Source organism: Rhipicephalus sanguineus, chromosome 11 (genome assembly GCF_013339695.2).
Source record: "Rhipicephalus sanguineus isolate Rsan-2018 chromosome 11, BIME_Rsan_1.4, whole genome shotgun sequence".
NCBI lineage: Eukaryota > Metazoa > Arthropoda > Arachnida > Ixodida > Ixodidae > Rhipicephalus > Rhipicephalus sanguineus.
The window spans coordinates 55,443,969-55,467,342 of record NC_051186.1 but is presented as its reverse complement, the minus strand read 5'-3'; the positions used below and the strand labels follow the sequence as shown (position 1 = coordinate 55,467,342).

At 42.6% G+C, this 23,374-nt stretch overlaps 1 protein-coding gene across 2 annotated transcripts in view; it reads left to right on the top strand.

Annotated features, from left to right (window-relative positions):
* The window catches only part of LOC119375642 (HEAT repeat-containing protein 5B), a 59,826-nt gene that overhangs the window by 12,830 nt on the left and 23,622 nt on the right, over nucleotides 1-23,374 (top strand). Inside the window, exons 10-25 of one of the 2 annotated variants that reach the window (XM_037645864.2) lie at nucleotides 42-292; nucleotides 441-552; nucleotides 4,451-4,603; nucleotides 5,224-5,323; nucleotides 5,961-6,070; nucleotides 8,389-8,552; nucleotides 12,331-12,363; nucleotides 13,787-13,861; nucleotides 14,753-14,959; nucleotides 15,771-15,839; nucleotides 16,972-17,093; nucleotides 17,836-17,995; nucleotides 18,623-18,812; nucleotides 21,287-21,456; nucleotides 22,142-22,274; nucleotides 22,984-23,223. In XM_037645864.2, the coding sequence (XP_037501792.1) occupies nucleotides 42-292; nucleotides 441-552; nucleotides 4,451-4,603; nucleotides 5,224-5,323; nucleotides 5,961-6,070; nucleotides 8,389-8,552; nucleotides 12,331-12,363; nucleotides 13,787-13,861; nucleotides 14,753-14,959; nucleotides 15,771-15,839; nucleotides 16,972-17,093; nucleotides 17,836-17,995; nucleotides 18,623-18,812; nucleotides 21,287-21,456; nucleotides 22,142-22,274; nucleotides 22,984-23,223 (2,289 nt within the window). The remainder of the gene's footprint in view (nucleotides 1-41; nucleotides 293-440; nucleotides 553-4,450; nucleotides 4,604-5,223; nucleotides 5,324-5,960; nucleotides 6,071-8,388; nucleotides 8,553-12,330; nucleotides 12,364-13,786; nucleotides 13,862-14,752; nucleotides 14,960-15,770; nucleotides 15,840-16,971; nucleotides 17,094-17,835; nucleotides 17,996-18,622; nucleotides 18,813-21,286; nucleotides 21,457-22,141; nucleotides 22,275-22,983; nucleotides 23,224-23,374) is intronic. The other variant, XM_049420427.1, reaches the window with a different exon arrangement.

The window sequence follows — 23,374 nt, the reverse complement described above, 5'->3', positions numbered from 1 at the left end:
TTCTTCACGAGTGTCATGACACATGGACGGCTCCATTGCAGGCCTGGTGGAGACTGTGGTGTCAGTGCTCATCCACACGAGCCCAGCTGCACGCCTGGCAGCAGCGTGGTGCCTCCGGTGCATCGCGACGGCCGTGCCCGCTCAGCTGACACCCCTGCTCGACCGCTGCCTCGACCAACTGGAGTCGCTGAAGTCCTCGCCAGACGCCATCGCCGGCTATTCGGCTGCACTTGCCGCTCTTCTGGGTGCAGCGCGTCACACGCCATTGGGTCTGCCCCACAACAAGGGAAAGGTAATCTCTTTTTTTTTTTTTTAATCGTTGGTTTTAGCAAGAACTAACAGTGAAACGCTATATCATAAGTATCTGTGCCTCTAACATAGACAAAGGTTGAAATGAGTACGTATTGCGCATTGTCATATTTTTTGTGACGTATGTCCAGATGATCTTCAACTTGGCTGAAGACCTACTGCGAAGTGCTTCGCAGAACAGCCGACTATCTCTGCAGCGAACGCAAGCTGGCTGGCTGATGATGGGCGCCGTCATGACACTGGGTAAACAGCCAACTTTTAGGACTCGACGTGCATTTCCTCTCATCCGTGTCATAACCAACTTTTAGCAACCGTTGAAGTTGATAGCCATTCGAAATTCACAGGTTGTGTTGACTTCACCAGTAGAGCTTATGCAGTTGAGCTAATGGTCCTCAGCTCGTAGATTTTAGTGAGCATTGCTTTCAGCAGTGGTTAAAAGTCCACATGTGATGTGATTGTATGGAAGCATGGCTTTGTCATTAGTTATTACAGCTCTGCCATATGGAAATATGTTGAAGGAGCTCGAACTAATTGCTTATCTTATGCGTGTTCGGATAGCTGCAACAGCCTTCAGCTTAGTAACCACTATTTTCTGACCCACGGATGAGCTTGCAACTTCAGTGATAGCAACTGCATGTAACAAAGCGAAACTAATTGAAGTAAGAATATTACAACAAAATTCCTTTTCCTGCTTTGTTTAATGTGTGCTATTTGCTTTTGGAGATGTAAAAACTGTCACTGAAATAGTTAGTGTCAAACTATTTGTTTTAATTCATACATTGTCTCTGTGACCGTCATATTTCCTCTGCAGAAGAGGCAGAGCTCAGAAGTTCTGACAGCGCCTCGGAATTTTCAAGGTCATCAGTTTAAGATGTTCAAAGGTCATCAGTTTAAAGTAGTAACTTCGTGTCACAGTTATTGCTCGTTCTTAGGCTTCTGCAAATAGTAATTTTTAGGTTCAAAGCGTATAGTATGTATCACATATTACAAAGAAAAATGAGCATATTTGTCATGACCCAACTAACCTGCACAATATATTTTAAAATTGAAACAAGGCATGTGCGAACTTCATTCTTTTTGGTTTCAGAGGGAAGTGGACGCCATGAGCTTTTAGTATAACGAGCTTTTAAACTTTAAAAAATGATGAATCGATGTGAGGGTACTTTGATCATTTGGCCTTAAAGTGTCGCGGCAGTGCGGATTTTCTCTAGAAAGATGTATTCACGGCATAGCACTCCTGCACAGCAGTGAAACCACCTTTACAGGGGGTTACATGCATTTTATATATGGGTGTGTCCAGATAAGATCGAACACGAGGTCCCGGTCACCATTCCCGATTGTGATGAAATTTACTGTAGGCCTAGGCATTACACCCAGAACAATGGTTTCGCAGTTAGTTTTGCGAAAAAAAATTTTGTTCGCCTGAAAAAAAATATACAAATTTTGGCCGCAAAAAACGCTTTTCCGCCAATTTCGCGATTTCTGAATTTTGAGCGCACCTAGGAAAAAAACCGTGCACTCCTTCGTCACAATATTTAGTCCCCTTAAAGAACAAGTGAAATACAATATTATTAGTCTATTATTTCCCTTGCTTGTCGAAGCACTTTTGAAGAAAAAAATCACAAACTTGGCAAATCGCACAAAATACCTGTATTTCAGGAATTTATTACTGCCAGCAAGTTAAAGTGAGGATAATAAAAATCGGTACATATTAAGTTTGATACTTTCGCTCTCGTTTAAAATAATTTTCGTGCTTTTATCGCGCTCTGTTTTACTTGATAATTGGGCTGAAACGTAAGTGATTTACCAAAAACGCCGAACTTTGAAAATGATTTTCTCAAAAAGGCCATTTTTAATTTTTTTTAAAATCCCTCTGATTGAAGTCAAGGACGTCATCTACCAATGTGCAGAAAAAAACGTTGCATTATTTTGGTTGCTAACAAGTTATAGTGCGTCAAATGTGACCATGCCAGCCTAGTGGCCGCGTCGTTTGTTATGGGCTGAAACTCGGATATAAGTTGCTAAAAATACTTGTACGTGACATAATCACAAATCAGCATCTCCACACCAACAAATGCGCAGCCCGGTGTCATGGTTCAGCAAGCTTTGTCTTGGGATCAGCCGCTTGACAAACCCGCAGGAGCGGCCGCTCGACGCTGCGGCCACTCACATTACATGAGTGCCGCTTCGACTGCGGATGAGCTCCGCTTTCGCGTGACAACTACGCTAAGAGGACGAATGAGATAAGGAATGAATCACTGTGAAAGTTAAAGGCCGTTAAGTGCCAACAAATGTCATAGTATGCAACAAAAGCTCTGCCGGCAATTTCCCAGTGAGCGCCTTCAATACAGCACGGATGTATTTTTTTCCCCTGCTGTTATGCCCGAAGCCGCATAACATCGTGATAAACGCTCGACTTGCGTTGAATATTCTATCAGTATTGTAAAAGTGGTTCTTTAATGAAGTAAAGGACTTGGACACACTTCTTTTCACAGTCGGCTGACACAAGTGTTCTGGCACGAGATGAATTAACAACTGCAGTTCGAGTTGCTCAACCATCGGAAGCACGTATGACAGATTTCTTTAGATGTCACTGGCTTTCTTTTGTGTCATATGTCGCTCATAGAATGAACCTAATTATCTTTAGGCCATCAGAAGAGAGAAAGCAACACATGAGCGCACTACTGGAGACGCTCACTGGGAAATTGCCGGCAGAGCTTTTGTTGCATACTATGACATTTGTTGGCACTTAACGGCCTTTAACTTTCACAGTGATGCATTCCTTATCTCATTCGTCCTCTTAGCGTAGTTTTCACGCGAAAGCGGAGCTCATCCGCAGTCGAAGCGGCACTCATGTAATGTGAGTGGCCGCAGCGTCGAGCGGCCGCTGCTGCGGGTTTGTCAAGCGGCTGATCCCAAGACAAAGCTTGCTGAACCATGACACCGGGCTGCGCATTTGTTGGTGTGGAGATGCTGATTTGTGATTATGTCACGTACAAGTATTTTTAGCAACTTATATCCGAGTTTCAGCCCATAACAAACGACGCGGCCACTAGGCTGGCATGGTCACATTTGACGCACTATAACTTGTTAGCAACCAGAATAATGCAACGTTTTTTTCTGCGCATTGGTAGATGACGTCCTTGACTTCAATCAGAGGGATTTTAAAAAAATTAAAAATGGCCTTTTTGAGAAAATCATTCAAAGTTCGGCGTTTTTGGTAAATCACTTACGTTTCAGCCCAATTATCAAGTAAAACGGAGCGCGATAAAAGCACGAAAATTATTTTAAACGAGAGCGAAAGTATCAAACTTAATATGTACCGATTTTTATTATCCTCACTTTAACTTGCTTGCAGTAATAAATTCCTGAAATACAGGTATTTTGTGCGATTTGCCAAGTTTGTGATTTTTTTCTTCAGAAGTGCTTCGACAAGCAAGGGAAATAATAGACTAATAATATTGTATTTCACTTGTTCTTTAAGGGGAATAAATATTGTGACGAAGGAGTGCACGGTTTTTTCCCTAGGTGCACTCAAAATTCAGAAATCGCGAAATTGGCGGAAAAGCGTTTTTTGCGGCCAAAATTTGTATATTTTTTTTCAGGCGAACAAAATTTTTTTTCGCAAAACTAACTGCGAAACCATTGTTCTGGGTGTAATGCCTAGGCCTACAGTAAATTTCATCACAATCGGGAATGGTGACCGGGACCTCGTGTTCGATCTTATCTGGACACACCCATATGTCTATTCGTAAATTTCGAATACTTCGAAATTTAGAATAATTTAAATTCGTTTTGAAGGGAATTCGGATACTGTAATATTCGTTCGAATATTCGAACTGCTCGAATATTCGCACAAGCATACCTGTTCTAGATAACTAATTTGGCTGTCCACTTTTACTGCAAAGTTTGTCATAATTTTCTCGCATTAATCCATGCAAATTCTTTACTCGTGTGTTGTATTCCTTTTATGTGATGGGCCTGGAAATAAGTTGTTAGACTTGTTGTCAGAAGTGAAAACTTGTTTATTGCGTAAGGCTTTGCATATTGGTCACTGTGTGTAATTGCTGTTGGCTGCACTTCTCTGGAAGTTTATAATATTCGAATAAGATGTAAGTTGCTACTCTTGTTTCATGTTCAGGCCCACCCGTAGTGCGAAGTCTGCTGCCACGGATGCTGCTTCTGTGGAAGAACTGCTTCCCCCGCTCCACCAAGGAGCTCGAGTCCGAGAAAGTGCGGGGCGATGCGTTCACCTGGCAGGTGACCCTCGAAGGGCGTTCGGGGGCACTGAGTTGTAAGCACACCTCTCCTTTGGAATATGTGCGCTCCAGTGTAGAATCATGTTGATATCCTTCTCGGGAATCAACAGGAAAACTATGTATTAGCTGAGAAAAAATTTGAATATCTCGTAGTGCCTGGGGCAACACTCTAGTGACGCTAAAAGGATACTGTCGCGTGAAACATTGCTTGAACTAAAACAGACAACTAACAAGCTATTCATAACTTTCTAAACTTAATATATTGAAATGAGCTATTGAAAACCCACTAAAGGCTAGGTTTGCTTATGTTAATGCTAGCCTAACCTAACCTAACTGAACCATATGCTAACTCAACCTTACTACATGCCATAATGACATGCGGCTGTCAGTGTGCTATTTGCTGCTGATAAAGTGTGTTGCATGGACGGTGTGCCGTTACTGTTCTTGGACGTAACAGGGAACAGAAACATAACGAAGGCATGACTAATACTTATTATCCGGTGGAAGCTACTATACGAGACCGGCATTTCAAGGCATTGGAGCCAAGAAAACGTAACATGTGTGAACATATCAGCGGGCTGCCCTTGTAGTTTCCTCTCTTGATTCACTTTGTCAAGTACATTTATTTTGTGTCCTTTCATTTTCTTCCCACAAGCCATGGCAAGCTTCCTGAGACATTGCAAGGAGCTGGCTTCTGACGACATCGTGAGAAGAATACTGTCTCCTGTTGAGTCAGCATTGCTCATGTTATCCGGGTAAGTCACTAAACGTGGGACATTTTCATCATGTGCATAAGGCCGAGTTGTGTAACATTTAAAAATGTCTCGTAATCAAGAGTGTTTGTTATACAGTTAAGAACGCTAGGAAACGCTGTTGCTAGTTGCAAACTGGATTAATTAAGAGGGGACATTGCGGTTTAAAACTTGTTAAAAAAAATTCTTGATTGATTTTGATGACACTTGTCGAGTTTATGTGTATTTGTGTGCCGATTTCAAATATGTGATTATTTTTCGAGTAAAGTGTGTAGTTTTTCAAATATCAAACATTTTATGTGCTTTGAAAAGAGCAAGGTTTTTTTTTCCCCTACAGAGTTACAAACTAAATCAGCAATTCACAATACCTTAGAACGAGAACTGTATGCAGTGGAACAAGAATGGGTGCCCTAAACTCATTTCAACAAAAGTTGCAGTATGGACTTTCGTGAGCCAATTCCCAGCTTGTCGGCTCTTTCTTAAATGTTCAACGTACCATAACTTTTGTCGAAATGAGTGTCATCAGAATCAATCAAGAATTTTAAGAGGTTTTTAATTCCAGTGTAACCCCTCAAATGAGACTCGCGAGAAAATATAGTAATTGCAGGCCTAATAATTTCCCCTGTGTCACTTTGCTCAGGCTTGGCCCTACCATCAAGTCGTACGGCCAGCATTTGAAAGCCAGCGCCGCCATGGTGCGGCTGCGCCTCTACGAGACCATGTCCTTGCTGCCAGCACAGTCATACGAAAGTAAGCCTGCTTGGTCTTTATGTCCATTGCTAGCACTTCAGCTACGACACATCTGTATGGGGACACATCGGTCTCTAATCCGTACATTCATCGATTTGCTTGTTTATGCATTAATTCAGTGTATCAGTTGAATAAGAAGTATTGCTGGACTGGATGAGGTCGTTAAAAGTATTATGGCACAACTTGCACATCAGCGTGGTGCACATCAGCATGGTGTGTACTTATACTTGTAACACAATCGCATATGCTAATGATAAGCCTGCTCTATTATGTGGATATGGCAGTTCTTATAGGGCCCGTCTCTAAACAAAGAAACCTCTATTGACATTTTTGAAACATCAATTGGGCAGTGTAATATAATAATTGTTGGGATTTTACGTCCCAAAACCACGATATGATTATGAGGACGCCATAGTGTAGGGCTCCGGAAATTTTGACCACTTGGTGTTCTTTAATGTGCACCTAAATCTAACCACACGGGCCTCCAGCATTTTGCCTCCATTGCAATGCAACCGCCAGCGCCAGAATTCGATCCCACGACGTTTGGATCAGCAGCGAAGCACTGTAACCACTAGACCACCGTGGCGGTTAATTGCGCACAGTGGCATGTGCGGTTGGATTAAATGGCTTTGTCAAATCCCGTTCTAGTGAACCTCGGATTAAAGGTTTTTCAGATTAACGACTATTTCGAAAATCCTTCTGTAAGTGTCCATTGGTTTAATGTAAAAATATTTCACAGCTACGAATTTCAGAAGACCGAATGTTTCAGAATAACGTATCGAATTTTATTGCACTTGTATCTCAACAACACTTCAAAATAACGAATTGCGAACTTTAAAAGTTACTCGCGGTGGTGTAAACAATGCCCAGCTCCATACATGCCACTATCATTATCACCAGAACGCCCACTTATGTGTCTGCCCTATTCTAAACATGCGACAGCCCTATCACCATTGCCTGTACTCATCCAGTATACTTGTTTTTCTTGTCAGGGTGGTCAGGCTTCGCCTCGCTGCCTTGATTTCGTTGGCCAGCTACGTCTGCACACGTGCTGCACGGCTGTTTTTCTCGCCTTTAGCTTGGTGTTTGCACATTCACGATGAACTCCGGAAGCAGCACGAAAATGCGACGCGAGTGACCTATGGGATGAAGTCTCAGAAAGACTCCCCGTGCATGCTTCACTAATGTTTGAACACTACACACAGTGTTACCGGTGCGACGATGAATTATGCACTTCAGCCGAACTGCCAATAAGATCAACACCATTTGTAGGATCAAGGAAACAGTGACGAGGATGACCAGAGCAAAGATGATGGTGAAACAGCACGCGCAAACCAACGCGAAGTATCGGCATCTAATGGTGACGTTTCGGCATTAAGAAGAAAGACGCGCATCCTTCTTATGTGCACTTTGTGCGCATAAGAAGGATTCGCACTTTGAAGAGCTTGTCTTAAAGCAGTTGAGTAGCACCCATCAGGCAAAGATCACAGCCTTCTTCAAATGTGCACTCGTTCCGGAACACTGCGTGTTAGCCTTTCTTTTTTTTCGCTCATTAAAGAATAACATGATTGCGGATGTATACCCAGCAAAGGTAGGCAACTGCTTTGGTTGCATTTATGATTTTTAGTGCGAATTTTCGATTTCTTTAATATGATTTTTCAAAAGAACAAACAATTTTTAGCGGTCCCTTGAGATTCGTTGTATCGAGATTTGACTGAATAGAACGTCCCTCTCCCCTTTCTTTAATCTTTCAAAACAAAACGAGCTTAATCTGATCTGTAAGCTCGTGGAGAGCATGACATCTTGTCAGCCATTGCTGCCATGAAATTCCTGAAAGTTGCCTTGTGCAGCATGCAGCCGCCACAGCGGAAGAACTGTTGTGGATGACTTGCGTAGATTAACATAAGATGAGCATCTTAGTCAATATCATGATGTTGGCAAATATATTAGCATATTCTAGCTTATGTATGCTAGTAAATCTCACTAAACCCATAAACCACCTTTTAAATTGAGTCACTAACACATTTTTGCAGAGGTACTTTTATTCTGGAATATTGGCAAAGTAATTACTTCAGCCACAGTAGATCGGCTGTTGAAGATGTTGAAGTTAGTTTGCAGTAACAGAAGTAGAGCAATCAAATTATTTTTAATGAATGTTCGAGAATACTTGAGTTTCTGTATGAAAGTCCATTTCACTGCATGTGCTAAGTGTATTCTAACAATGTTGCCACCCCCACATTTTCAGTTTGTGGGTGTTCCAGCATCTGTTTCGGTGTGCTGTTCGTTTAATCGGCTTTCGTTGGCTGGCCCACTTGCAGGCAGTTACAACAACCTTCTGCGACTGCTGGTGGCCGAGTTCACGTTGACAGAGAACCAGGCCAACACGACGACGTCGCTGCTGCGCAGCCTGTGCCACTCAGACGACAGCGTCATCTTGGGCTCCTGGCTCCAGGAGACTGACCACAAGGCCATTGAGGACCAGGTGGGTGAAAGGGATTATGCTAATCCATAATTAGAGTTGAAGTACAGAAGGGCTTATGCTAATACACAATGTGAGTTGATGTACGGAAAGGATTGCGCTAATGCTCGATTTGAGTTGAAGTACGGAAGGGATTATGCTAATCTATGATACGAGATGAAGTACTGAAGGGATTATGTGATCCACGATATGAGTTGCAGTACAGAACGGATTACGCTAATCCATGGTATTAGGTGAATTATGGAAGGGATTATGGTAATCCACAATTTGAGCTGAAGTACGGAAGGGATTATGGTAATCCACGATATGAGTTAAAGTGCGGAAGGGATTATGCTAATCCATGATCTCAGTTGAAGTACCGAAGGCATCATGCTAATCCACGATTTGAGTTGAAGTACTGAAGGGATTATGCTAATCCACAATATGAGTTGAAGTAAGGATGTAGTTATGCTAATTGGTGTTCTGAATAGAAGCAGGGAAGGGATTATTCTAATCCACGATTTGAGTTGAAGTATGGAATGGATTACACTAATCCACGATTTGAGTTGAAGTACATGGACAGTTAAATGTACAGACTGTTAAGCCCTCTGTGCCCAGTCTTATTTTCCAACTACAGGACATTTTACACAAACTGCTGAACAGGTACAAATATAAAGAGGCCATGACAGGTGCTGCTAACTTTTTCAGACTCCATATGGGTTCTCCTCGAAATCATCTAGAAAAAGTGGGTAGTCAGAAAAAACGAATGCGTGTCTTTTTTTTTTCTTGTCCTGAAGGTCTCAAGTCAATGTGGCCAAATCCAAACTAGCACACTTGACTCACTTAGAAGGTATCCAAAAAAGGACTTTCTTAATTCGTAAATTGGCTGGTGGTATCTCGCTGATGGACGGTTTATAGTCGTATTTGTCTTTATCTGTTTTGTGTTCATTTCGGTCTATCACACTGTGCTAAGTTTGATTACTATTGCTATTTCTGAAGGTCTCATACCACTGCATAAGGCTATTGCCCTAGTTTGAAAACAGGGATAGTTAATAGGGATACATCTTGGCCTAATTATAACAAAGCTTAATTCAACACGAAAATGCCTCCATTATGCGAGGCCATTCATTATAAGCATATGCTTGATGTACACTGATATCAGTGCAGAACATTTCAGAGTGATGTCATGATATCTGATAGTTTGCCCCTTTTTTTTTCGATTATATGAAGTTTTGAATGTGTTAGACACAGTATTGCTGTTATTGCGACACTTTAGTAACCTCAAAGTGTTTGCACTTGCAAATACTCCGAGCGGTTGGCTTCTGCGAGTACCGGCGCATTATCGGACAAGTCTTCTACATTCAAGAGAATGAAGGGGTTTGGTGGAATGAATTCATATTGTAACATAAACGACAATGGATGGATGAGCTGCTTGAGAACAGGGAGTACTAATGTTTATCCCGTCTTCCTCCTTGTATTTGTCTAATGCAAAATATTTTTCTTGTGTTTCTGTAGCTGCACATACACTTTGCCACCACTAGTGCTTCACCATTCAATTACCCATTTATTTGCTATTTGCTCATTGTCGACAGATTTCTCACCGATTTTTCAAAAATTTTCGCTTGCTTGTTCTCACACTTGTACACATCCCTCTCTGTTTGTTTTCTGGCTGTCTCATGAACCTTATTTGTTTCTTATTAATATTTAAATTTGCAGATTCGTTCATGCACCTTGTTCTTAATGTCTCAGTTTTGCTGTCGCACACTACACGCACGGTACAGTCTTTGTCAAAAGTTTTGAAGCCACTTTGCACATACCAGACTGTAGTTAAACCTCATTCATGGTTTCTGTGGAACATTCATCACTCCCGTGCATCATTCATTTGGAGGGACAATGTTCCTCACTTTCCTGAACTTTGGCACCTAAAATTTCTTGCAAGAGAGCCAATTGATGAACATTGTCACTTGCGAAGTGCCATTGAAACTTTTGCCAGAGACTGTAGATGCAGGAGTTAAATTTCATATTTAAAGAACGTGAGAGAACCATTTTTGAATGGCACCAGATGAGTAGAGTGAGCTTCAGTTAACTGGAATTTTTCAAACCGACAAAGAATTCCCAGAACAGATGACTGAGCTAGCTGATTACTTTTCAGAACATTTACCCTTCGACTACACCTGCAACGCTCGTAAGTAAATAGCAAACTGCGAACGAGAAGTTCTGCATCCAGCAGATAAGGATTCGAGTCTTTTTTTTTTTGCTTTTATTTAGTTGATACTCGTAGGCCAACAAGATGTATTCTCATAGTTAACCTGTTGTCTGCTATTAGTTTGTAAAAGTGTCTACTGTTCACCAAACACTTCAAGCCGAGTTTTAAAAAGGGTTAACTCAAGGAAGCACACAGGTGGGTTAATGAGCACGTACACTCTGGAAAAAGTTTACACTCTTTGGGGCTTATGTTCCAATAGCGACTGTAGTTTATTTTGCGCCTCTTTTCATTCTGTAATGCCTGGTATTCCGAGGTTTGGAAAAGCGTGCACATTGTTGGTGTCACATCGCATTCTTGACGGAAAAGTGCGGCAAGCGCTTCAGTATTCGAGAACGGAAGCACAACGTATATCCATATTGTTTGGTGATCGCATGCACCGTAAGTGGTGTGAACTTCATTTTTTACACCGTAAACAGTGTAACGTTCATTTAGTACACTGTAAATGGTGTGTAAACTTCATTTGGAGTGCACTCTAAAAACAGTTGCATCCACCGGCACATCTTTCTCTCACACAGCAATAATCATCATCTGGCTTGCTCGAATTTTTTTTTTTTTAGAAACAAGGATCTTATGTTACACTGATAGCATGCTCGCTGTTTGTGAGAAGAGCAGCGATAGGCACACAAGATAAACGACAATCATTGTTGCAAGTGACTTGTGTGACAAAAATACGCCCCAAAAGGTGCAACCATTTTTAGAGTGTATACACTAAAAAATGGGCATACTATTTGGGGCGTATTTCTGTCATTCAACAATCATCGTCATCTGGCTTGCTGACAAATCTTTTCTCAAATACTGAAGTCTTGCCACTTAACTAGTGAGAATGCTTTGGCACGCTGATAGCGCGCACATCGTTCATGACATGGTGCCAACAGATGCACGGTGATAACACAAGGAAAGCGCATGAGATTGTTGACGATTATTGTTGTACAACAGAAAGACTGCTCAAATATGCCAGTTTTTTTCTTTAGAATGTAAACTTACACCCTTAGTCCCAGAGGATAATGTAATATATTTCATGCTTTTTTTTTTGTCTGACACTTTTTACATTCAGGCCACAAGTGGCATATGTGATGCCACTTTCTGAACTGTAAAGTAGAGATTGCTAAATATTCAAAAATGTAAATGCAAGATTCATAGACCCTAAAAAGAAAGGGTGTATTTGGAGCATTTTTTTTGTCCCACAACAGTAGTCGTCGTCTTGTGAATCTTCACCTGCATTATCACCATGCACCCAGTACTTTCAGTTTGCAAACAGCATTCATACCATCAGCGTGACGTAACATTCTTGGTAGGAAAGTACTGAGCACTTGAATGTTCAATAAAGGAAGTGCAAGCACACGAGATGAATGTATTATTCCTGCGAGACAAAAAAAGAAAGACTCCCAGAAGAGTGCAAACCATTTTTAGGGTGCGTGCAGTATCATTTGGGAACAAGATACACCCAAAATGGCGTAAACTTCTTTTAGAGTGTGCATATGTTGTAACGCCGATTCCATGGAGAAGAATTTCACCATTTGAATAAAAACTTTGTAGATGGAACCCCACAGGAAGTCGGACAAGTCCTTTGTGAGTATCGGCCAATTGCTCGCCAAGTGTGCCCCTGCTAGCCGCCGTATGGGCCACTGGGACAGCATGTAGTTCCCTGCATTACGCAAGCGACGTGGATGCCGTGTTGTTGTTGTCGTCGTTGCACGTGCCATGCATGCAAAGCAGTCTTTTGGTTTTTTTTTTTCGGCATATAACGCCACAAACCCTGCGTAGAGTAAAGCATTTTGTCGTTTGCCCTGTGCTCACTGATGGCGGCGGTGAGTGATGATACTGCTGCTTTGTGATAACTGGAAAAATAAGTCAACTCATTCATTTTTTTATGGCCTGGTGTTGTGCGCATTCATCTTATACATGTAAAGATATATTTTTACCAACTTAATGTAGCTCCTAACTGTACTGTGCATCCCTCCAGTTAAAGGGACCGACAACTAGCCAGAACGTGTGATTAGATCATGGCGGAAATTAAAATACCATCAATTACAGTGACAGATTCAAGCATCTTTTTCACTATCTGAGTAGAATTTATATTTTTAAATCTTGTTTAAAGGTCACAAAAAAAACGGTACGTCACACAGCCTAACAGAAGGGCCTTGAAGCTGGATTATGGAGTCGTTCACTTTGTTGTACATAGTCTGATGCTTTCATGAGCACCAGAATGAGGACTCGGAATTAGAGTTCATATATTATCATCCATCCCCGCTCATTCCTATGCTGCTGACAAGGTAAAAGGAGTTGCATGCTGAGAAGCGGCGCTGCCTTCAGCGGCAACTAGTGGATTACGTCGAGCCATGGCGCATGCGCGCGAAGTGCACACATGCGCAGCAAACCACTATGTACAAACACGAACCGCTCTTGCACTCACCTCCCACTGTTTGCAGAATGTGTTGTGTGTATACGACTTCGTAGTCACCACAGATCGAAAACATTTGATTATGAATGTTTCACGGCGTTTTCCTTATTACCATTCTGTGATTGGATACTCTGACCCGTAACCTTTCTGTTGCGCTAAAGAAAACAGGTACCATAAAAATTGGTTGTCGGTCCCTTTGGCCTGTATCTCGGTGTGTTTTGTTGCTGTTGTTGAGACATTTAGCTCATAGCATTTGATGGAATGCGTAAACATGTTAAGTGCACGTCTTATCGTTGTCGCTTAGATGCTTGTCGTAGTGTCTTCCTGTTTCGTTGTGATTAACACATGTATACTGTTGATGTCCATTCTCTTTTTGTTATTTTGTTCTAATGAGACCTGGCCATTAGGTAATGTTATTTAGTGGTCTTTGTTGTCTGTGAAGTTCTCTTTATCTGTGATACTATACTGTGTGACAAGTTGTCCGAAAGCACGGTTGACTACACTGCTGGATGAGCCAAATGTGCATGTGCAAGTAGTTCTAACTGTTTTTTTCCTTATCTCCATTTCACCTCCTGTGTTTTTACCTTGCAGTTGCAGCCAAATAGTGCTTCGGGATCAGGGGCTTTGGAGCATGACACCACTGCACTGTATAGGTCGCTTAACAAGGTACACTCTTCACCCACTGCATGCAACAGTGTAGTTCTTGCAATGTAATGACTTGAATGCATTGATTTACAATCTACACGCATGAATTCACACTTCTAGAGACCACTGATTGTTGTTTGAAATTATGTAAAGTCGCTTAGATGTGTATGATCAAAAAGACAGTTGTGCCTTAATACATGAACAGGTATACTACATAAACCGCTTATAATGCAAGTTGCCAGAGTCTCAAATATTTGCTAGGAGTAGCAGATAATGTGGATATTTGTGACTCTAAAAGCTTATGGGGTTTTTCACTGGTCAATCCGGAGCTGGTTTTTCTTTGCTCCACAGCAGTGAATCTTTATATCATTGGTCGATTCAGAGTCGGTTTGCTCTTTTCACTGGTCGTTTCGGATCAACTCCCTCCACGCAGGATCGCTCTCACTTGCTCCGGCGCCAAAGCGCGGATTCAGGCGGAAATAGTCTGCATCGCCCATGTCACATTCGTCGTGTCTTTTGTTGGGAATAGCTTCCACTACCGGTTTGTTGCACGTGCTTATGAAGCATTCCTACTTTCCACTGGCAGATTAAGATTCATGAAGCCAGAGTGCTCACTCTAGCATTTCGGCGGCCACTGCGGATGGACCACGGAAAAATGCCATTACATACGGCACACAGCTCGACTGTTTTCCTAAAGAAAAAAAAACAAGTGGTTCTAGACCTAAGAAAACTAAACTGTTCACGTATGATGAACACGTATACTGCAGTATTTCATGCAGGTAATGATCTGTCCCCAAGATGCTCATTGTAGCTTTAATCCGGAAGAAGCCACATTCTAGAAAATGCCGTTTAGTGTAGTCGCTCCTCGGCATAGTGCGCAAGAGAGGTGGTGCAGTGACTGCGATCATGCAGGGTGATGCTCTGCCGGGCCCGCTTCCCCTGGGAGTGGCGGTGATCGATATGTCGGTGGTCCTGTACGGGCTCGTGTTCCCCCATGTGGCGTTCAAGCATCGGCTGCAGATGCTGGACCACTTCTCCGAGTGTGTGCGCCACAGCAAGGCCACCCGCCAGGAGGCCGTCCAGATCAACATCTTCACCGCACTGCTCAGCGCTCTCAAGGTGCTGACACCATCACTCACGCGAGCTGTGATTGGTTTTTGTAGGGAATAGCCTGCATAAAGATTTTGCATAACACGTAACATATTGCTCATTGTGATAATAATGAAGCCTTGATGTGAATTGGTCATTTGGTGAAACAGCCAGTTCGTTTATGCTCATTTCACTATGCATTTTGTTTAATATGGTTCCCAATATATGTCTTTTCAATGCAGATCAAATTATCAGTATGTGTTTCTCAGTGAAAATTACAGATTTCGTAAATGAAGGGAGTGGCGACAGTGTTTGTCCAAGAAGCAAGAAATGCTCGCGTCTACTGCGCAAGACTTGCTTTTTGGACACAGTACAGTAGCATTGTTCAGTTCATTTGGAAAATCTGCATGCATAGTCCAGCATTGCTGCAAAAGACAACACTTTCAATTTATTCCGGACTAAACAGGCGCATAACTGCATATACACATAGTATTACGTAGGACATAAACCTAGACGTACGAAAACGGCGTTAAAAGTTTTAAAAATTTCACGAACAAAGAGGGCAGCAGGCCAGTGAGAAGAGTGCATTACGCTGGCGCTCCTTCATTGCATGCAACATTCAGTGAGTACTTGTCACAGCATGGCAACACAGCGCTACAAGTTGCCATGCATGGCTGAACAGTGTGGCTGATGAAAATGTTGGCTTGATGAAAATGTTGTCGAACACCATTATGGCTTTTATAAAGTTTATCTGATCCCTTGAAATGTTTGTTTTTTTTCTCTCTCTCTCTCATTATTGCACAATGCTGTGCTCCATGCCCATTTTGTTGAATTTGTGCAGGCGCTGGCTGAAGCAAAGACGTCGCTTGGAGGTGAAGACGTTCGCAAAGCAGCAGTTGGGCTTATCCATGTAAGCTAAGCTAGAGATTAACGGCGACACATACTCATTCGTGCATTTTGTAACACAGTGTTTTCGAGAACCTAACGCAAAAATATATCTTAGTTTCTTGATATACACTACTGCTGACCTTCAGTTTGTTGACCAAGCATGGTTATTAAACAAGCAGATCAAAAAGGATCATAGCAGCTTGTAGGAAGAGAAGAAGCTAATGAATCCAACAACCAGTAGTAATTGTGTAAACTGAGTGCAAGGATAATGGTAAGCAGTGATTTGCCAAGAAACAGAGTCGTGAAAGGTTTCCTTATGGTGAGAGAAAAGTGACGTAATACAGGATTACAGAAGGCAGCACATCGTCTCTCTAATACATGTGAAAGGCAATTTTTTTTTCTCTGAGGTTTCAACTCTGTGAATACTAGGCTTGTGCGAATATTCGAGCACTTCTAATATTCGAACTTGCTTTGATTTGAATTTAAATTATTGGAAATTTCGAAGTATTCGAAATGAACGAATAGGTGTACCTGTTAGTCTGCATGTAACCCCCAGGCTGTAAAGGGGGTTTCACTGCAGTGGAGGGGTGCTGTACCATGAATACACCTTTTCAGGGGAAATCCGCACTGCCGCGAAGCCCCACTTCAAGGTTAAATGAACATAAACACCAATTCATCATTTTTTAAGTTTAAAAGCTTGTTATACCTGCTTATATGCTTTAAGTACAGTAAATTTTAAAACGTAACATATTTTAAAAGTTATCACTAGCATTCTACCGAAAGTCAAATCCTGCTACTATTCAAAGTTGCATCCACTTCCCTTTGAACCAAAAAGAAGGACATTTGCACATGCCTTGTTTCAATTTTAAAATATATATTGTGCAGGTTAGTTGGGCCATGACAGATTTGCTCATTTTTCTTTATAACATGTGATACATACTATTCGAATTCGATTCAAAATTATTCGACCAAATCTCTATGTGCTTCGAATACGAATCAAACCTAAAATTTACTATTTGCACAAGCCTTGTGAATACTTTGCAGCGATTCATGCCAAAAAATTGGCAGTCCTTGCAAAAAAGGTGACTTTGAGTTCATTTGTAGTGGCATTGTTGTCAAGGGTAAAACGTTGGCTGTACTTGCTTCCTCCGCAGGGAGCTCTAAGCCACCCAAATCCAATCCTGCGCTGTGCTGCTGGTGAAGCCCTGGGCCGCATGGCTCAGGTGGTCGGGGATGGCCGCTTTGTGGCCGAAATGGCTCAGGACAGCTTTGACAGGTCAGTGCCGAAAGCAGTGGCTTGAATGTCCGTTTTGCGGAGATGAACAGGGAGAACTGTAATTGATTAAGGCACCCATTATTGTTAGACACAGTCATATGAAAGCAGCTGCTAATAAGCAAAGGAACGCATAAGATGTATTATTTGTAGTCGTATTTGAACTGTAGTGATTATGATATTGGAAAATGTAATGAAAGTGGATAAAAGAAATCGCTTGCCGCCAGTGAGAACGGAATCCACAACCTCCAAATTACGTGTACAGCGCGCTGCCGTTGACCTATGAGAGCATCTGTCCTCCTTTCGTCTTTCTTGGGTATTTATGTGTTAGCCAGAGGCACTCTTTCCCATGGCAGCACATGTGGAACATCCTTCTTGCCCAATGGCATGACATGCAGCTCTGGAACATTTACAAACAGGCAGCTAACCAATAAACCCTCATAAGCTACCTAAAAGCGTCAAACCTGCGAGAGCCGAGGCTCTCACCGCGAAATAAACGAGAACGGGAATTTATCGAGGAGCCTGTTTTCATTTCTGTTTGGCAATACGCATACTAGATGTGCTATTATTTAGCTACCTTCAAATTAAGATCTTACTTTTACAGTTGTGTAAGATTCTTTTTGATGTTTGATTCTTCAGTTTTAGCTGAAGTTGATGGGATAAGACTTCTAAATTGGTACTGTTGCATATTGAATGATACAAAGCCAACTTGCCCAATTGTTGACAATGCATACTTGTGCTTCAGGCTCAAGACTGCCCGGGACGCAGTGTCACGCACGGGGCACTCCCTGGCACTCGGCTGCCTGCACCGCTACGTCGGCGGCATGGGCTCTGGGCAGCACCTCAACACTAGTGTCAGCATCCTGCTTGCTTTGGCACAGGACATGAATGCACCTGTTGTTCAGGTGGGACTTTACAGCATCTCCTGCACTTCTTGCGTATTCTTGCCTTCACTCCATGTGATGTAATGACGCTGACATTATGATGTGACACTGACATGACATTAAGGCATGGCAATAATGTGACACATGACAATGACATGGCATCATGGCATGGTAATAACGTGACACATGACGATGACATGGCATCATGGCATGACAATGTTGCAGCATTGTGACATGACGTGCCACATTACTATGTGACATTGTGGCGTTACACATGGCAATGATGTGACACATTACAATGACATGGCATCATGACAGTGTTATGTTATTTTGACATTACACATGACAATGATGTGACATTATGATGTGACACATTACAATGCCATCTCATCACGACACAATAATGATGCGCTATTGTGACATTATGACATGACACATCACAATGACGTGAAATTGTGATCACACATTACATGTGACAGCGACATGAGATTGCAACATAACACTATGTGCATAACCGACTTCCAGTGTGTTTAAATTTAGGGGGGGGGGGGTGGAGGTGCTAAAACTGACTTCTTTAGCATTATGACCTACAGGCTAGCCTGAACTATTCCTTTGGCCGGTATGTTAGACTGTTACACGCGTTTACAGGTCTGGGCATTGCATGCCCTGGGCCTGATTGCGGACTCCGGAGGCCCCATGTTCCGCAGCTACGTGGAGCCAACACTTTCTCTGGCACTCAAGCTACTGCTCAGCATGCCACCCACTCATGTCGACGTGCACCAGTGCATTGGCAAGTGCCTCTCGGCTGTCATCACTACAATTGGACCTGAACTGCAAGGTGCGTTCACTGGCATATCTTTCTGTGATTCCTTGCAGGACACCATTGCCTTCACTGTGAGTGCTCATTAATTAGTTATATTTGGAAGTGCATGTGCTTGGGCATGTCGGTAATTTATAGTAACCTCCTTAGCACACTCACAAGCACAGGACAGAAAGGCATCAGGGATACAGCCTTGTGTCCGTGTACCTTTCCGTCCTGTGATCGCGAGTGTAATAGTTACTATAGACTAGTTAATTTCTATCCATATTTCAAAATACTAAATCTTTCTATTAGAGGTGTGCGAATATTCGAAATTTCGAATATCTTTCGAATAGTGTTTGCTATTCGATTCGATTCGCACTGAAATTTTACTATTCGAACTATTCGAACTTCCCAAAAACAAATGCAGTCAACGTCCCGTTGAAAGTGACCCCTTCAGATTTTCAATATGCTTCACCTCATTACACTCTCGTATTGCGGCAAAGCTGCCTTTCAAGCTCCGTTACGGTCGAACTTAGCCAAGAGACAAAGTCCGGTTGGAAGTGTTCCCTAGATTTTCAATATGCTTCACCTCATCACAGCCCCGTATTGCGGCAAAGCTGCCTTTCAAGCTCCGTTACGGTCGAACTTAGGCAAGAGACAGTCAACGTCTGATTGGAAGTGGTCTTTAGATTTTCAATGTGCTTCACCTCCTCACACCCCCGTATTGCGGCAAAGCTGCCTTTCAAGGTCCGTTACGGTCGAACTTAGCCAAGAGACAGTCAACGTCCGTTTGGAAGTGGTCCCTAAATTTTCAATATGCTTCACCTCATCACACCCCCGCATTGCAGCAAAGCTGCCTTTCAAGCTCCGCTACGGTCGCAAATGTATTAACTCAAGAAAACGCTGGTTCCAATATGGAGATGAAAGATGTGGCAGAGTTGGGGGCTCATTTAATGCTGTTTTGGACTTGAAATTTGGGCAGGAAGTCCGAAAAATCGGACGCCGAAGCTTTTTAGCATCCAAAATTTCAGATGTTCTTATATATCGACGTCTACGAGGCAGATTTGGAACTCCGGACTTGAAGGGAGCAGACCCTTGTCCGCCACATCGGTTGGGCTTCCACAGAAGTTGAAAGAGGAGGAGAGGCTGAGGAAATGGCATCTCTGCCTGTCATGTGTAAAGTGTTGTCGGCAACACTTTTGTTGCACCAAATCATGTACATAAATACAATTCGGCCTCTACATTGCCTCACTCTTGATAAGAAAGACAACTATGAAAATATGACCCCACCAGCGCTTCATCAACCTAGCGAAAAGAAACACTTTCATGTTGCTATCTCACAAGAACATACTTAGGGATTCTCTGCAACTTTTTCTGTAATTTCACTTCGAATTATTCGAAAAATGTTTGAGAAATATTCGAAAATTATTCGAAATTATTCGATTCAATTCGCACTCAATCTTTATTATTCGAATTCGCTTCGCACCCAGTATTTTGCTATTCGCACAGCTCTGCTTTCTATCAATGTAAATGCCTTGCTCTCACTTTTCTGAACTCAGCCATGTCAAAACACATTGTAGAATCTATACATGTCAAACTTTGAAATAACGAATGCCTTGATATAATGAAGAAAATTTTATTTTTTTTTTCTTAGTCGTATCAGTCTGTAATGAATGTATGCTAGAAATTACAGAATACATGTAACAAAATTATATTTTTGTGTCAGAATCAACTTCGCTGTAGCAACATTTCACTGTAGTAGGAGGCAGTAACAGAAGCTGAGAAGGCTTTCATTTCCTTCAGCTTTGGTTTGCTCAGTGCTCAGCTCAGCTAGTAACAACTTCAAACCCCAGCCACTGTGGCAGCATTCCAATGGGGGCAAACTGCAAGAATGCCCATGTACTTAGATTTAGGTGCATGTGGAAGAACCCCAGGTGATCAAATTTAATGCAGAGTCCCCCACTGTAGAATTTTTCATAATTTTATCGTTACAAGCATATTTACAGTATATTTACAACAGGTACGAGGCGTAGCGTCGATGCGCTACACCTTGTACCAGAGCAACACCATTGGTCGAAGCACAAGACACTTCAACTTCCTCTTCGCCTAGCAGCATCCTTTCATCTGCAGTGGCAAAAACACCTGTGTGACAAACAGTATCATGGTTTTGGCATGTAAAACCCTGAATTAAGTTTTTCTTAAAAGCTCTGCTAATAATGATTTGGAGCAAGGATTTGTTACTCTACTGGGAGCACCGCTGTACACCTCTAAACCATATTAGATATCCGTCTCGGTCTTTCTGTAAATTGTGCTTGCTATTATTTTGTTGTTGTTTTTTTTTCTTTATAATGCACCTCAGATCTGGTATTCTCATGGTTTTCTTGAAAAGTCAAGATGAAGGCAAGATCATTTCAATACCCGCTGTCGAACTCGTCTCATTTAAAGGTGCCATGCTTTGTGAATTTAGCTTGACACAAGAAACAAAGGCGCTGTGCTTCTTCTGCACGCAGGCAACACCAACTCCATCAGCACAGCTCGGTCTTCACTGCTAGTCGCCTGCAGCATCATGCAGGACCACGGTGACGCCTTGGTGCAGACTGAAGCCATTTCGTGCCTGCAGCAGCTGCACATGTTTGCACCTCGACACGTCAACCTGTCGTCTCTTGTACCTGTGCTCTGTGTAAGTTCTCTTCTACATGTCATGACATTGACGTGTCGTCACCTCGCTCCTACCCGAGACACACTCCAATCTATCTGGAGATGGTACCTGTAGGATCAAAATTGGGTTATTTAGTATTATTGATTCATTCTGTACATTGGTATTCATTGCAAGGAACTGTAATGCAGTCGGAGACTCGGAATGGACAACTGTCTTTGGTTACTCGAAATCTTAACTTGTATAAGCTTGGTGTCATGTCCGAGGGCCACTTGTAAAAAAAAGATGTTATCTCTTGTGTACAGTACCCTCAGATAGTACTATTCCGTCTCTGTACTTTAAAATTGCAACAACAGCTAAGCACTTGTACATACTTTTAAGATGGTAAATTGTCATCAGCCTACAGTATTGCTATGAACTCTTGAACCTGTATTGTTGTGTCTAAGTTGTTCTTTAAAAAGTAAAAACGTGCTAAGAAAATAATCATTCGTTTGAGTGGTGGTTTTAAGCAACAGTGTTATTTAAAGACTGCTGCGTTTTAAAACTGTATGTATGTCAGTACAGACGCTGCTCTTGATCTTCGTTGAACTTCAGTGAGTGTATAAGGAAGGAAGAATAGCTCAGTCAATGTTCCTGTTCTTTTCAGCGAAATGTTAATACCTGAATGTGTTCGTGCTCAAATGTATGTAAAAATTCTTGCGCTGTTCAGAGTGCCCTGAACTGTCCGCACCTGTTGCTGAGGAGGGCAGCTGTGGCATGCCTGAGGCAGCTGTCTCAGCGGGAGGCCCGAGAAGTGTGCGAGCACGCCAGCTCCTGGGCGAAGGAGAATGCCGCACTTAACGGTGAGCCCACTTCTTTTCAAACGAATTGTTTTGCTATATGCACTCCTGCAACACTGCAACAACTACACCTACTCTTCCAGCTTGTGGGAATGTCATGCACCCTAAGTGCAAATGTATACAGCTGTGAAAACCAACAAAAGGGCAATTGTTGCACCTTTTGTACGGCAGGATGAAGGGCTCACTGAATGTAGCATGCCAACAGAACACGTTGCAGTATCGAAGAAGTTCAACTAACCACGCTAGAACATCGAGCCAGTAGTGTTCATCCATGCCAGGAATCCATGTTAGTGTCGTTCGCAGCTAAAGTCTCTGCAAAGGGATTAATTGAAGGAAATGGGAAAGTGTCTATAGGACGTTCCCGCAGACCACTTCATCAAGCACGCAAAGTTGAAGTTTGTTGTAGAGAGCCATCTTGTTTGTGGTGGCTTGTTCTGGTTTATGCAGGTGCTCCTTTTCCTTGTTCTTTATGCAATAAAGGATGTGTTTGCTCATTAGGTTGCCAGACGTCTGAAAACCGGTTCTGTGGAATTCCGCAAGGTGGCAGAAGGGTTAAGAAAGGGAAATTGTCAGACATCGTAGCGCTTTGTTCCTTGAAGATGTCGTGTCAGGGGCTTGAAGTTCCTCAAAGACCTTGGAGCTTTTTCCGCATATGCCACTACGTACTATAGAACAAGTCCTCAGATTTCATAACTTGGCTTCCTGCGTGCAGGTAAAGGTGGCTCCAACCAGCAGCAGCAGAAACAGCAGCGCCAACGTTGGGCATGTGAGGGTGCGCCGCTGCCCTGGGAGGCTGAGCTGCCAGGCGTGCTGTTTGCGCTGCTTGACCGGGAGACGGACCCGCGACTGGTGTCCCACCTGCACGACTCGCTGACCAGCATGCTGCAGGCTATGCTGGACGACAGCCTTGGGCAGTGGCTGGGCCTCTGCAAGGATGTCTTGACAGCTGCCGGTGAGACGGGCATGTCTCTTTGTAAGGTGTCAGCTCCTTATAACGGGCTTCGTGTGAGACTTGTAGAGTAGTCCTGTTAAAGGGGCCATAACACCCAATTTTCAATCATAATCTGTGTTATGTGGGTTAAACCAGAGATATTATTGTGTTA